Genomic DNA, 15449 nt, shown 5'->3' with positions numbered 1-15449 from the left:
GAAGACTACCAACAAATTTTGCAGCATTATGTAGGTCCCAGTGTGAGAAAGCTGGGTCTCTCTCAGAGGTCATGGGTCATCCAGCAGGACAATGACCCAAAACACACTTCAAAAAGCACTAGAAAATGGTTTGAGAGAAAGCACTGGAGAGGACTAAAGTGGCCAGCAATGAGTCCAGACCTAATTCCCATAGAAAACCTGTGGAGAGATCTGAAAATGGCAGTTTGGAGAAGGCACCCTTCAAATCTCAGAGACCTGGAGCAGTTGGCCAAAGGAGAATGGTCTAAAATTCCAGCAGAGCATTGTAAGAAACTCATTGATGGGATACCGGTAGCGGTTGTTCGCAGTTATTTTGTCTAAAGGGTGTGGTACAAAGTATTAGGCTGAGGGTGCCAATCATAGGCAGAGTTTGACTTTTGGGCAGGGGAGGCACAACATGTTGATGACCCCGAAATGCAGTGTCAACAATAAAATTAACTTACAAGAATATTTATAATAATAAGTTGAAAATGAGCGTTTTTTTTTTGTTTCCCAGCATTCTTGAGGGGAATTCTAAATCAGGCTGCTCTCAGGACAGTATACTTTTCACCAAGATCATCATCCATTGAATATGGTACGCCCGCCGGTGTTGTGCCACTGTAGTTACCTCAGTCAAAAATTGTATCCCCTGGCGGAGCCATATGCAGGTAGAGTTGTGTCTTCATTATTCGATCAAAAAAACAAAAGTTGCTTCAATGAAAATATATATTTTCAATTAAAAAAAAAGTCCCTTCAATCAAAAAAAATGTGTTTGAATGGAAAAATAAAATTGAAACTTAAATGCATTTGAAGCCAGTTTTTTTTTTTTTTTTTTTAATTGAAGCAACTTTTTTGATTGAAGTAATGTTGTTTTGTGTTTGGGCCACATTTTGGCTAGGACATTTGTGTCTTTATTATTCAATCAAAAATTAAGTTGCTTCATACAAAAAAAAAAATATTTTTAAAAGAAAATTAACTTCAATCAAAAAAAGAATTTCAATCATAGAAAAAAAAAAAGTTTTTTAATGCGAAAAAAATATTTGAGACTCAAAAATTTGCATTTGAACACTTAATTTTTCATTAAAAAAGTTTTACTTTTTGTGTTTGGGCCATATTATGGGTAGGACATTTGTGTCTAAATCATTCAATCCCCCCAAAAGTTGCTTGAATCAAAAAAAATATATATATTTTCAATCGAAGAAAAAAAATTATTTGTAAAATAAAATTGCCCTCCCCTATTTTATTTTATTTTTTAAAATAATATGCAAAGCAAATGACCGCCACGCCACAGTGGTAGAGTAGTTGTCCCCCAACCCAGAGGTTGTGGGTTCAAGTCTCCGCCCTGATGAACTCGTCTAAGTGTCCTTGAGCAAGATACTGAACCCCACATTGCTCCTGGTGCTGCGTCACCAGTAGGTGGATGGCGAGATAGTGTAAAGCTCTTTGAGCGCCTTGAAAGGTGGAAAAGCGCTATATAAGTATAACACCATTTACCATCTAAGGTGCTAGTTACATGATCTGTTCAAAAAACAATTGAAACCCACTATAAAAAATATATTTTTTTGTTCATTTAATTCATTTTTGTGGTTTTCTTGCTTTACAACTTTTACATATATAGGAAAGTCAATTACATGCAATGACACTTTTCACCCACCAAGGGGAGCCTGGCCCCCCTGCCCCCCTTAAACTCCGCTCATGGTGCCAATACTTTTGACTGGCCCATTTTTGGAGTTTTGTGTAAAATGATAATGATGTAATTTTTAAAAAAATTCTCTTTTGTGTTTTTTCATTGGAAGCAAAATAAATGAAGGTATTACTACCAAAGCATTTGTAATTGTGATCATTTTCTGGGAGAAATTGACGATTATCTGACAGAATTGCAGGGGTGCCAATACTTTTGGCCAGCAGTATAACTTTGGGCAGTACGCAGTGTACACCCTGAATCGGTTGCCAGCCAATTGCAGGGCAGAAAGAGCCGAACAACCATTCACGCACACACTCATACCTTGTTATAACTTCATTCCTACACTATATATTTTTCTGCAGAAACACTAACACTCCTTTATGACAAAAAATGATCAACTGCGCAAAAATGAGTTGCTCTCAGGTGACAAATTCCAGCATTAACTTATCATTAGTCCCTGCTTCGCTAATAAAAGATCTTGTCACCACCAGTTCGCTGTGGGAATGAGCTAAAATTAGGCAATAGAGTAGAAGCTGAAGAGTAGCACTCCTGGGTGAAGTTATTGCTGTAATGGCTTATCCTGTTCTTAACGCAAATACATGACAGGGTAGGAGTGGCTGAGTAGCAGAAGGGGATTAGGTCTAAACTGGCAGAATGTCCAATGTTTGTTGACATTGGACAAAACGATTAAAAACCATCTTAGCTAATGGTTGAGTCATCACAACAGAGAGCCCAAAAAAACATCTGCAAAAACAAGTGTTCTTGAAAATAACTCAAATGATGAAGCATGACATCAACGGGAGAAAATAGTGGGAGTGATCACATTAAAATTGTGGGGAAAAGTGTGCAGCAAAGAAAGGAATCACAGTGATGGAAGCCTGGGGTTTGTTCCACTTGGATAATGATCTCACTCCTGTGTCTTTCTGGCCTTTTAACACTATGTCAAATTAGGCCCTCTCATGATGTGAAGAGCGGAAGCAATCTGCCAGTGCGACAATCAGTGTGTTGTCGACAATGAGGCAGAGATAAATGGAGAAGGGCAACTGTGAGGCAGGGGCAGGAGGCGGAGTTGTTGTTGTGAGAGGAAATATGACTCTGCGTTGTGAGCATGATCTGCACAGTGCAGCAGTGTGTGTGCCAGGGTGGGGATTTGTGTGATTATGTCAGAATGTGTGGGAGATAGAGAGGGAGTGGACACACGAACTGGAAAGGAAGGAAGCGGAGGGTAAGGAAAATATTGAGTCAAAAACATGAGAAAGAGATGAGAACAGCAGGCAAGTTGGCTAGACGATGATAGTTGAAGTAACCCTTTGATGTCTGGTCACACTAAAATAATGATGTTGAAACTGACATTTTGCTTGTTTAACCCTTAAACACCTAAGCCTATTTTGGCCGAATTTGCATGCATTTGATGTTGCCTTTATATTTCAAAGAAAAAATTGTTCACAATGGCCAAATTGGGTCCCTTTTTTCAGGACACCTTGAACTTCATGTCCAAACTGTTGTTTTCTTCACTGACCAATTATAATCCACATTTTGGACCCAAAAAGACAAAAAAAAAATCCCAAAATATTTTTTCAAAATTTGTAATGTTGGTGTCCCATTGACAACCAAACATGCTCGACCAACCGTTTTGAAGCTTGATAATATTTATTCAACTTGTTAGGATAAACATTCAATAGAAAAAAATAAGATTGAATAGTTTTATGTTTGACTATTCAACACAAACAGCGGGTATGGTCATAGGCGTTTTTGGCCTTTGCACATACTATGGTCAAAACAGATTATATACAGTGCAAAATAGTGAGAAAAAAATTATATATATCATCTAACACAAAAAAGGTTTGGAGGATATCTCTTTGTGAAGTTAGGTATTATACCCATCACCTTATCTAAAGTATACGTACATGCAATCAAGCTTCTCGAACACACATCTATATAAAAATTGAAAAGATTCATAGAGAAGAAAAAAAAAATATATAACATTGAAAAAAAGTATTTTCAAAAATATTGACAAGTAGTTCAGTTCAATTCATTTTTTTCAGGCATGCGACCTGATAAAGTTTTTTTTTTTTTTTTTTTTGCGCACTCAATAAAGTTTGTTTTTGAACAGGTCACTGAGCTGCGTCACATACAACGTCACACAGCCTCTCTTCTGCCGTTTGAGCGCTGCTGTCACTTCTTCTCGCCGAGACGCCGACTAATCCGAGGAAAACAACGACAAATGCAGCTCATCCTATTCCTTGAGTTGATGAAAAAATGCATTAGGTTGCGCTAAATTTAGTTTTCGATTCATTCTGCACGTTTCAAAGTCACTCGCGCAATCCAACTGGTGTTCATGCCTCCTTTTCCTTAGTTGGCGCCTAGCTCGGCAATTTACTAAAAATGTTCACATTCGGTTCGTCCTTCTTGACATCACAATGGATCTTGGGATATGTAGTCTTTTGTGCTGCTTTTGGTTTTGAAAAAGGACAAGAAATGATGGAAATATGGAGATATATACATGGTACATGCAGCGTTTTAATGCATATTTATGAGTGCAATAAAACTATAAAACTCAAATGACATTATCTCCCGTTTTCTTGGTCGATTGACTTCAAATAAAAACTGGCGCGGACATCAACTTCCGCACTTTCAAATGAGACCAACCAGCGGCACGTGGGTGACGTAATTACAGCGTGACGAAGCTTCAAAGACGACATGCATAAACGCGTCGCTGCCGACACGTTCGGTGTTAAAGGGTTAAGCATTGAATAGCTACTTTATTTTTGTTCAGGCAGGAAAAAAGGCATGTCGAAGGAGACGTAAAATTTCTAAATACTGTAATTGAGCCAACAGGTATGGAAGAAGGAAAAGAGCATCTCTGGCATTTCCATGACAACACTTGATTACCTGTTACTGGAGCATATAATAGTAGTGGACCAGCTTGTACATGTCTCATGTTACGTTAGCGTCAGTGTTGATATTATTGTTCAGCGTTGTCTATGGTACGTAAAGATAATGTAATGTTAAGAATGTAAAGTAGAACCTGTCATTGTTTGCAGATGTGGGCTGTTCCATCGAAACCAGACGCTTCTCGCAGTTCTAAAACATTATTATTTATGATTATGAATAAATTCTCACCTCAGTAACTTTCACTTCATCCTAAAGTTTTGCTTGAGCTTGTTTTTGTAAGCAGAACTCATCCCCGTTTAAAGGGAATTAGGAAACAGGCAACACAATGCTCTAATAGTGTATTTTATAAAAACATGCAGTAATAACAACATAAAAAAGATTTATTTTTTTTTTAATGAAAAGATTTTTGCCTCATTTTTGCTTCAGTTGAATAATAATAATAATAATAATACATTTTATTTATAACGCACTTTACATTTGAAAAACAAATCTCAACGTGCACATTGCCCCCCCCAAAAAAGCAAAAGAGACAGAAGCACAGATAAAATCAGATACCAATCAAATGAAAATAAGACAGTCAAATAAAATTAGCTAGAATAAGCTTTTTTAAAAATGTGAGTTTTTAGTCCTTTTTTTAAATGCATCCACCGTCTGCGGGGCTCTGAGGTGGTCTGGGAGGGCGTTCCACAGACGGGGAGCAGCAGCTGCAAAGGCCCTGTTGCCCATAGTCTTGAGCTGAGTCCTGGGCGGGAGCAGACGGTGCTGTTGGCTTGACCGGGTTCTGGCTGAAGTACGTGATGTGAGGAGTTCGGTGAGGTAGGAGGGGGCTACACCGTGTAGACAATGTGTGTGAAGGAGGATTTTGAATTCAATACGGAGGTGAACAGGGAGCCAATGTAGGGTGTGAAGGATGGGGGTGATGTGCTCATGTCTACACACCCTCATCAGGACCCTGGCAGCGCTGTTTTGGACATACTGAAGCCTTTGTAGGCTCTTGCCAGGGATCCTGATGAGGAGTGCATTACAGTAGTCCAAACTGGAGGAGATAAAGGCATGGACGAGTCTCTCTGCAGCAGGACGGGAGAGAGATGGCCGGAGTTTGGCAATATTGCGGAGGTGAAAGAAGGAGGTTTTGCAAATATAATTGATGTGATTGTTAAAGCTAAGATGGTGGTCAAACCTGACTCCCAAATTAGTCACAGAAGGGGAGAGGGAAAAAGGAGACTGAGGAAATGGGGGCGGAACAGAGATGGTGAGGAGTACCAATGTCAATAGCTTCTGTTTTGGAGCTGTTCAGCTGCAAGAAGTTCTCACTCATCCAAGCCTTTATCTCCTCCAGGCAGGAGTCAAGTTGAGAAACAGAGTAGGAGGGGGTTGGAGGACGGAGTGACTTTGAAATATAGTTGTGTGTCGTCAGCATAACAATAGAATTGTATTCCATGCCTGCTGACGACACGACCGAGGGGTAGCATGTAAATAGTGAAGAGGGTTGGACCGAGCACAGAGCCCTGGGGGACTCCACAGATAACAGTGTCCTTCCCGTGAGGTATGAGTTAAACCACTGAAGGGCAGTGCCAGAGATACCTACAGTATATCGTGTTGGAGGCAGTGAAGGAGGATGTGATGATCAACAATATCAAATGCAGCAGAGAGGTCAAAAAGGATAAGGAGGGAAGTAGAACCGGAGCCCGCTCCAGGACTCGGCCAGTCCTTTTTAGTGATCTCAGCTCCCCTGTGAACCAGGGAGCTGAACGGGTGAAGGTGACTTTCGTTTTTTTTTGTGGTGCATGAGTGTCAAGGATAGACAGGAGATTGTGGTTGTAGTAATTCATGAGTCCAGTGGCTCATGTATTTGGAGGAGGAGAAAGGAGCTGCAGGTGCTGACTGAGGGATGTGGAGTCGATGTTCTTGAAATTCCTGAAGGATATATGATGACGTGGTTTGGTGAGGCGGGCAGGGAGAGGGATTTTGAAGGTGACTGCATGGTGGTCAGAAATGCCAATGTCCTGGATGTGAAGATCTGAAATGTGAATGGAATCTGTAATGACTAAGTCCAGGGTGTGGCCCTTGGTGTGGGTTGGACCATCAACAGATTGGTGGAGATTGAGAACCTGTTTGAATTCTGCAGCCAATCGACAGGAAAGTGAGTCCATGTCAATGTTGAAATCGCCCAGTACCAGAATGGGAATTTCTTGCCATTTCGCCTAATGTAAGCAGAGATACGCCCAAGCTCAACTGTGCTTCTAAGGCAAGTGGTGGTATATAGTAGAAAATGGATGAATAGATTATTGATGCATTTTTAAAAACTCTTTTTAATAGTAAGTGACTTATTTTTACATTTAATACTTACATAGTACAGAGTAGTTTGCATTGAACTGTTTTTTTTTTTTTTTTTAATTCAAAGATCTTTGCCACATTTTTGCTTCAGTTGAATGGGCATTCTTGCCATCTCGCCAAATGTAAGCAGAGATATGCCCATGCTCAACTGTGCTTCTAAGGCAAGAAGAGGTATATAGTAGAAAATGGATGAATAGATGATTGATGCATGTTCTTAACTCTTTAACAGTAAGTTACTTATGTTTACATTTAATACTTACATATTCCAGAGTGGTTTGCATTGAATGGATGTTTTTACCATTATACAGTACTATTATTGCTGCCCCAGATAGCAGACCGATGATGAATAAATTTTGATTTTCCATCAAAATCATCAGTATGGTTGACATTGAAATTTCCAACCATAAACAATGTTGAATCAACATTGCAAATACCGATGACTAGGGATGGGAATTGATAGGATTTTTACGATTCCGATTCCATTATCGATATTGCTTACCGATTCGATTCTTTATCGATTCTCTTATCGATTCTAATTTGGGGGTGGGGGGGGGCAAACATTTAGATTGGCATTGAGTTTGTTTAATCAGAAGTCACAACCTTAAAAACTCACAACAAGGTCAAAAGAGGCCCAAAGCCTCAATATTAACTGTGGCAAAAAGTGGCAAATGCACAAGAATGTTTAACATTTTACTGAAACATTTTTCTAATAGAAATAAAAAATATTGGTATATATTAGCATATAGGTAGTTGGTCTGCCGTTAGCAATATGTGTTAAACTTGCAGGGGTCCCCAAACTTTTTCCAGTGAGGGCTGCATAACTTTTCCCTTCTGTGAGGGGCCGGGGTCAGTTTGTAACAGAAAAAGTGTGACGATTGCAGGAGTGCCTGAATGTAAAACAATTATTGTTTTTCAGAAAGCCACAATCAAATAACCCTTTCTGGATATTTCACGGAAATAAAGTAAATAAAATAAAAATAATAATATAATATAATAATAATTAATAATAATAGCACTATTAATCAAATAGATAATAACCACATAACCCTCTCTGAGTTCTTCACAGAAAAAGGCCAGAAAATAAATAACACTATTGAGAGGAAAAAAAAAAAAAAAAATGCTCTCTGGTATTGTTCAGGGGGCCGGACTGAATGTTGGGGCGGGCCGTATTCGGCCCGCGGGCCGTAGTTTGGGGACCCCTGTTAAAGTATTATTTACCAGTATATTGAAGTGCATGCCTTTTAGTTTTTATGGTGCTTTCACGCTCAAGTGGGGGCGCCCTTGCGCTTCCTCACGTGAAGAAGAACGCGAGAGAAAGTGTGAGAGAGTTAGTGAGAGAGGGAAGCACTGCTACGACCCTATGTTCTTTGTTAATGCTTGTAAAATATCTACAGAGGCAACGCCTGTATGGATCATCTTTTGTGTTGTTGTTGTTGTGTGTTTCCACTCGCGATCGGACACTTAAATCCAATTGTGTAGTGGTTTGAACGATGTGCTAATGCTAGCGAACGCATGCTAAATGATTTGTTATTACAGCTAATCATCGCTGATTTACGTTGATGCAAACCTGTTTGTTACTGGGGACGAAATTATTTCTTTCATTTCTATTTTTAGTTTCACTCTTCAAGTGATGGTTGAATAAAGTCAACAAATTATGCCAACGTCTTCTGTATCGTCATTTCGGAGTTTAGCTAGCTGTATAGGTGTCTCGGTGAGGACAGTGCTGTCTATTCCCTCCCGACAGTCTATACCCTCCCGATGCAGTTATCTCCACCTTGCAATGATTGCAAGTCGTTTTGTTGTAATTTTTCCTCGTGAAGTGAAGACACACTTTCGATCGTTTGAATCTACTGCTGTCATTGTTATGTTTACGGCTGCAATGCTCGTGCTAAACCATCGTAACCTTTCATTTTCACCCTCTTTCCTGGTGAAGTGTAGCCAAACTTTGGAGCAGGTGGTTCTTGGTGCCATGCTAGTTTGATGTGTTTGGACAACAAGACAGTCACGACGCAATATGCGTCTTCAGGACTCGTTAAAGGGATCGTTAAGGCTATTTCATTATGATGTCGAGGCCTCGAAACACTCGGAACCGGTTCCGAATTGGAATCGGATTTCGATTCCCATCCCTACCGATGACACCTGACATTGATGTTGAAACAACATTGTTCTATGGTGTATCGGGCAATGGTTGGGTTAACATTGTTTTATTAAAACGTTTTTGTGTTTCTTTTCGTGGAGTAAGGCTGTGGAATAAGTTAAATGAGGGGCTCAAGCAATGTCCAAGCATGACCCAGTTTAGGAAGTGGTACAAACACATGGTTTTCACAGGGTATAGGGAAGAGGAAGGGTTTCAATATAGGGGTTTTTCACATATCCGTTATTGGCTGGTACTTTTTATTTCATTTTATTTTTATTTTGTCTTGCATCTTATGTATATGGTTGCATTATTTCTTTGTTGATATGAGGCCTGATTAAATAGGGCGGACTGATATTATTGAGGAATAGAAAAGGGGGGTAGGTTTTAATAAGCAAATGCTTCATCCTACTCCTTTTTGGACACAATGAATAAATTCTAATATTTATTATTATTATTATTATTGTCTTAAATATTTTTGCTGTCATCTCAAGTATTATAATTGGTTTGTCTGATTTTTTGTTTTGTTTTTGTTTGTTTGTTTATTACTTTTATTTTCTCATGTCCAAAATAAAGCATTCTCATTCTCATTTATAGTTGATGAAAAAATGTTGACAAAAGGTTGATTTTTCATTGACCGGGAAATATGATTAAAAAGTCATCGAATTATGTATGAGTGGGAGTTACGGTAAAAAAAATTGTTGTGTTTGTGGTTGAGTGGGAAGACAGCTTATCATCTCAAATGAACTCCAGTGGAACCGCCTCATTTAAGGATAGCCATATTTAAAGGTAAGCCTGTTGCTTTTCTTCAGAGCCTTTATCAGCAATGATGTCTTACGGTAGAATAAACCGCATTTGTCATTAAAGTTGTACAAGAAACGGTCTGCCTGACACAACGTGACAAAGTTACAGAAATTGTAAGAAACTGTGCATTTGCTGTGATTGGCATACTAGTGAAGACCTGCTTAGCCTGGACGTTAGCTAAGTAGAACTTTGTTCAGGCAAACGTAATTCTTCTTCCAATTAAATCACTAAAATCACTAGATATGATACAATCGAGCCTTGTCTAAATTAATTTATTGAATACAAAGACAGTGCGGTCATTTTTCCATAGTAGCTAGCTAACTAGCTAGCTCTGTTCCCATATACATCCCTAATCTGGTTTGGGATTGGTTGAGAAACTCACTGCACCACAAAATACTGATGTATGTTAAACTAACCCATGACACGTTCATGTGTAGTATTTGATTAGTCAGCTTAGCTGTTTCTTCTGTCTGTAAATAAAGCAGGACCTCTAAATATGGGCATACTTGAAAGCATTAATAGCATCATGGTTGAAAATGAAGGAAAACATAACATTGATTCAGCGTTGTTCCAATATTATTAATAATCAAAATGACGTTTAGGTTTTGTAAGGGTTTCAGCGTCGGAACAATATTAATTGAGGGTGCAAAAGTGATGACAAATCAGCAGCGGATGTCAACGTTGATTCAACTATATATGATTGACAGTGGACTGTTGATTCAACATCATTTCAACGTCTGTCTGCTATGTGGGGCTGTTCTATTTAAAACATTGGCTTAAATATCAAGAAAACACAATTGTAAGAAGATAATACTTAAGCGTTCTTTTAAAGTTTAAATCTTTTTCTATAACTTTAAAGTTGTCTGTGGCAACTATTTGTTTCAAGCATGAGTATCTGCTGCTTTGTGAGTGTCAGTGGGATACTGTTCTCCCAGGGAAGGAGAGGCTAATGGGAGTGTAGTGATGTGAGCAGAGTGCAAACTCTGATGAGTAGCTAACACCCCTCAGGGAACCCTTCAGTGACTGCAGGGTGCCCACCATTTATAAACATTGGTCGACCCACACTTTAGAAAAATAGAAAAAGGACCAGCCTAACAGAATTAGATGTTCTTACAAAGCTTACCTACAGCTTCCAAGATTAGTCATTAAGTTGTCTGCTTAGACATCCACAAATTACAGTACATCTTCCCACAAAGTATATTAAACAGTCCATCACACTGTCTGGCGACTTTATTTTCTCATCTGTCCATGTGGTGCTTGTTATAGTCTGTTTCTCTGCTAATGTGCTACATCATAATTACTTGGTCAAACTGCCCTCTCTTACGGCATGTTGTTATTAAACCGCATGGGCTGTAATGGCAGCATGTCTCTTTGGTTGAATTTAACCAGCGGGGCTTAAAATGCCTTCTCACGAGTTGGTGCAAACAGCAGATTCAGAGTCTTTATGGAGCGGAAACCACTTGCATCATGTTGTGACAAACCCAGTTGTACATGCTTAGGTATGTTACAGCCCTACCTGGACATACAGCAGGTTAAGCTGGACAGGGTCCCTCGAGTCCACATTCTGGTCCGAGTAGAAGAACTTGCGTCTAAGCAGCAATGTCTCACTTTCCTCCACTCCCTGCTCTCTGAAGGTTCTGCTGTGGTCCAGCCAGTTCACTGCCCAATCAATACACATTTTGTTGGCTTAAACAATCAAATAAACAGATGCTCACTTAACCAACCTGTTATTGGAGGAGTATACTGAGGGTGAAATTAACCAAAGATAGACACACCACCTTAGATGACTAATCCTCTTAATTAACAGTGTGGTTGTCAAAATATTTTCCAGGGCCTAAATAGTGTTTATTTCCCCTGCTAAAATAAAATGAGTTTATTGTGATTAGTATAATTGGCATTCTCTTGGGAAATGATAAGCCAGTGTGACACATTCATGCAATGAATTGAATAAAAATAATCAGTGTATTTAATAAAAAACTCAAGATATGTTCTAATGATAGAGTTGAGTCATTCATATGACCCCACGCAATAAATTGTGGATGGAGACAACAAAGGCAAAATTATTGGGACAGCTGGCAATTACAAGAGGTCCTGGCTCATTTACTTGCATTGGAAAATGACTTTTATACAACACCTTTATTATTGACATTGTAGCAGCTGGTGGAGTTTTCAGTGTTCACACTCACAATCATCATCTGTATGCAGCTTAGCTTTGAGCTTCTCCATTTTCCTCTCGTCCCGTAATAACAGTGTTCTGTCTTTTTTCAGTGTTCCCATCCCATCCTCCTTCTTATCATCTGTCACCTCCTGAATGAGTGAGTACTCCTCATAGTTGGTGATTCCTGAAAAAAGCAAGTCAGGATGATTCTCAGCGATGCATCTGAAGCTTGTGTTGATGATGGAAAACATCCTCGCAAGAATGTGTGCTTGAAATACTAATTTGTGGTCACAACATTGCTGTGGCTAATGTGGTGGATGGTTGGGTAAGCAAATTGGGTGCACGTTCTTTAGTGAGACGTTTAAAATCTGTTTATACATACAACAATATATATGCATACTAGTAATGGAAATGGGCAGCCAACATATACTAAACACACACTATGAAATAAAGATAAGAGACATTAATCAGATTTTGTGTAAATTCAAAATGGAGATCAATATTTCTGATTATGTTTAGGCCTATGCAAAAGACCTTAACCCCTTGATGCCTGAATTTACATTTAACTCATAGAAGTTGCACTGAGCTCATTTTGTTTACACTTGTAGATTAATCGGAATTTTTATTTTATTCCAGACAATAGTTATAGTTAGTTTAAATTCCTGACATGTTTCGGCAAACACTTCCGCCTTCATAGACTTCATAATGTATCGACATGACACATTCCCCATTCACTGCGTCACGCCTTCTCAAAGGGGGCCGCCCAACACTCCGTTTCATTTATTAGCAGTCGGTCACGTGCAGCGATCTAACGCCAGATTTAGGTTGAAAAAGTACGAAAGCTGTACTGCATACAAACAGGAACGATTGTCTCAGGAGTGATGTGTTCGAGGATTCAAGGTAATTATTTTATTTTTCGTGCCATGCATGCAATTTGAAACATTGTGAAAAAAATCCATGAGAGAAATTAGCCGCTACAGCATTGGCCTTATACTTCGCAATATTTACAAAGAAATAAATGCAACCTGCATGTTTTTGTTGTTGTTGTTTTTAAACAAGAATAGAGACTGTTTTATGTCCATATCGATAAAGAATTCAGGGATTTAAGCATTTATTCACAAGAATTTTCAACGGAAAAAGCTCTTTGTTTACATATGGCGGCCGCTAATTTCCTTACTGACTAGCCTCATAGTTTGCAATATTTACGTATAATAAATTCTACCTGCAAGTTTTTTTTTTCTTTTTTTGCGTTTAACCAAAAATGGAGACTGTTTTACGTTCATATTTATAAACAATTTAAGCGTTTATTCACCATAATTTTCAATGGAAAAAGCTCTTTTTCTGTGTTTCCACTCGGTCAGCTTTGACGGAGATAGGTCCCCTATGAATCGGCCCCGCGCCCCGTGTCCCGCCAATACATTATGAAGTCTGTATTTAACGATATACATCGCAAAGTATTGGAGGAATGAATAAGTACATAAATTACACAGACATTTATGTTGAAAATAAAACTAAAAATGGGAAAATCCTAAATTAACAAAAAATAGGTACAATACAATACAATCAGTAAATAAATAAAATTTACAATACAAAAATGTATATATAAAAAATAAATACATGAAAACATTAAAAAAAAAAAAAAATTTTAGACATACATTCCCCCTAAAAGTTTTTTTTTTTTTTTCAACTCAATGTGTTATGGTCCGCGAATGGGGAAAACAAGGTTGGACCCCATAGCAGACAACAAAGGAGATTTATTGAATATAGAAGAAACGCGATCGCGAAAAAGAGGGATAACAAAAAAGGACCGTGACAACAGGTTGACGGGGATAACAAAAACTAACTTCTAGGGTAAGCTAAGGTGGAACACTGAGCCAGCAATGTAGCAAAAGTAACACAAATACACTCAAATACCTGCACTAGGTAGAAGATTTCAAACAAGAGCGGCAGACAAGAAAAACCCCAAGTTAGTGGCGAAACTAGCAAAATGCGAACAAGAGGTTGGAGAGTATGAAACCTTCCATTGGCGATGAGCAAGACAATAACTCGGGAACCCATCCTTGGGTTGCCTGTGTTAAATACGCCACTGATGAGCTTGGACGCAGGTGCGTCCAGGGAACACTGCCCACACTCTGTAACTAGAACAATGACCAGCAGCCAAATGTGACACATTGGCTGAACATTCGTTCATTCACCCCTCCCAGTCAAAATCGATTGGACGTCTAGCACCGTTAATGGCACAGAAACAAGATCCAGTCCTCCCAGCTTAAATGAATTGGGTGTCTATTTCTTCCAATGCTTTATGTTGAAGGGAATAGTGTCCTTTCCCATATTTACTGTTTGCATTACTCTAACTCACCCAAAATAAAATAAAGAGCATTTAAATCAAAGTTTAAGAAAACCAGTAAAATCTGAATTATGAGAGGAGTTAGAGTGATTGGAATTTGGGGCACCAAGACAACGGGCAGATAAGGATGACTGCTGACTACAGAAGCCCAACTCAAGCGTTATGCAGCTGACTGAGGTTGACAACCAGGTGATAGGCAAGACATCTACAAGCTCACGTCTGCACCTCTAAATCCCGCAATCAGCTCTTCTGGACAGTCCAGAACAAATGGGGGTACATCCTGTTTTGCCACAAGCAACACCTGACAATCCGCGACCGAGAAGTGAACACTCAGCACTCATGTGGCGCTGAAGTTGGCAAAATCTTTAACTCTCATTGCCCTGACAAAAGTAATGCCCGAACTCTCCTGTCCAATCCACAACAGACAATAATCCCAAACAACACCCAAACACACCCTTCTTACGGACCCCAGCCCGCCTCACCAGAGCCTTTAAAAGACTGAATGCTTAACTATTCTTCGGAATCTTTTGTCGACTTGCTTTCCTCCTCGTCTGGGTCTATTTACTGTTTAACCTGGCTGTCTGACTGCTATCGGCTTGAAATAAATTGTCAACTTGTGTTTCGAATCCTTTTTCCAGCTTTTAAAATTGAGTCAGTGCAAGGGGTTAAACCTAAGGTCAACCCGCGGGTTTTGGCCTTTTGGCCGGGTTGTCGGATTTCCTCCTGCCCAGGTCATTGGAATGGCGTACTGCAAGCAACACGTCACTTCCGCTCATTAATATTCACGACATTAGCTACTGTTGCTAAGTAGGGACAAGCCACCGTTTATCCCTAGTAGGAAATGAATGGAAATCGTGTACGAAGGAGATGTTTACAGAGCTAAACCTACCAATTCTCTCCGAAAATGATGTGCCTGGTGCCAAATTGACTGGCAAAGATGTGGAAGAACATAAAAATGTTCAGTTAAAGAGATGGCTTTAGTGTCGAAGGCTGAAAAAGACGAAAAAAAACGAGCCGACCTAAGCATAGCTTTAGCTTTTTTATCGACGCGACTGACAATGACATTCTCCTG

At 39.2% G+C, this 15449-nt stretch overlaps 1 protein-coding gene across 4 annotated transcripts in view; it reads right to left on the bottom strand.

The window, feature by feature from the left end:
• The window catches only part of tln2b (talin 2b), a 206737-nt gene that overhangs the window by 113900 nt on the left and 77388 nt on the right, over window positions 1–15449 (bottom strand). For all 4 annotated transcript variants that reach the window (XM_057837617.1, XM_057837619.1, XM_057837620.1 and 1 more), the window contains exons 5-6: window positions 12059–12214; window positions 11389–11531 (exon numbers count right to left, since the gene is read on the bottom strand). In XM_057837617.1, coding sequence (XP_057693600.1) covers window positions 11389–11531; window positions 12059–12214 — 299 coding nt within the window. The remainder of the gene's footprint in view (window positions 1–11388; window positions 11532–12058; window positions 12215–15449) is intronic.

The sequence above is a fragment of the Corythoichthys intestinalis genome, chromosome 5 (genome assembly GCF_030265065.1).
Source record: "Corythoichthys intestinalis isolate RoL2023-P3 chromosome 5, ASM3026506v1, whole genome shotgun sequence".
In the NCBI taxonomy this organism is placed as follows: Eukaryota; Metazoa; Chordata; class Actinopteri; order Syngnathiformes; family Syngnathidae; genus Corythoichthys; species Corythoichthys intestinalis.
Note: the sequence above shows the minus strand (reverse complement) of the source record. Positions and strands in the feature narration are given on the sequence as shown.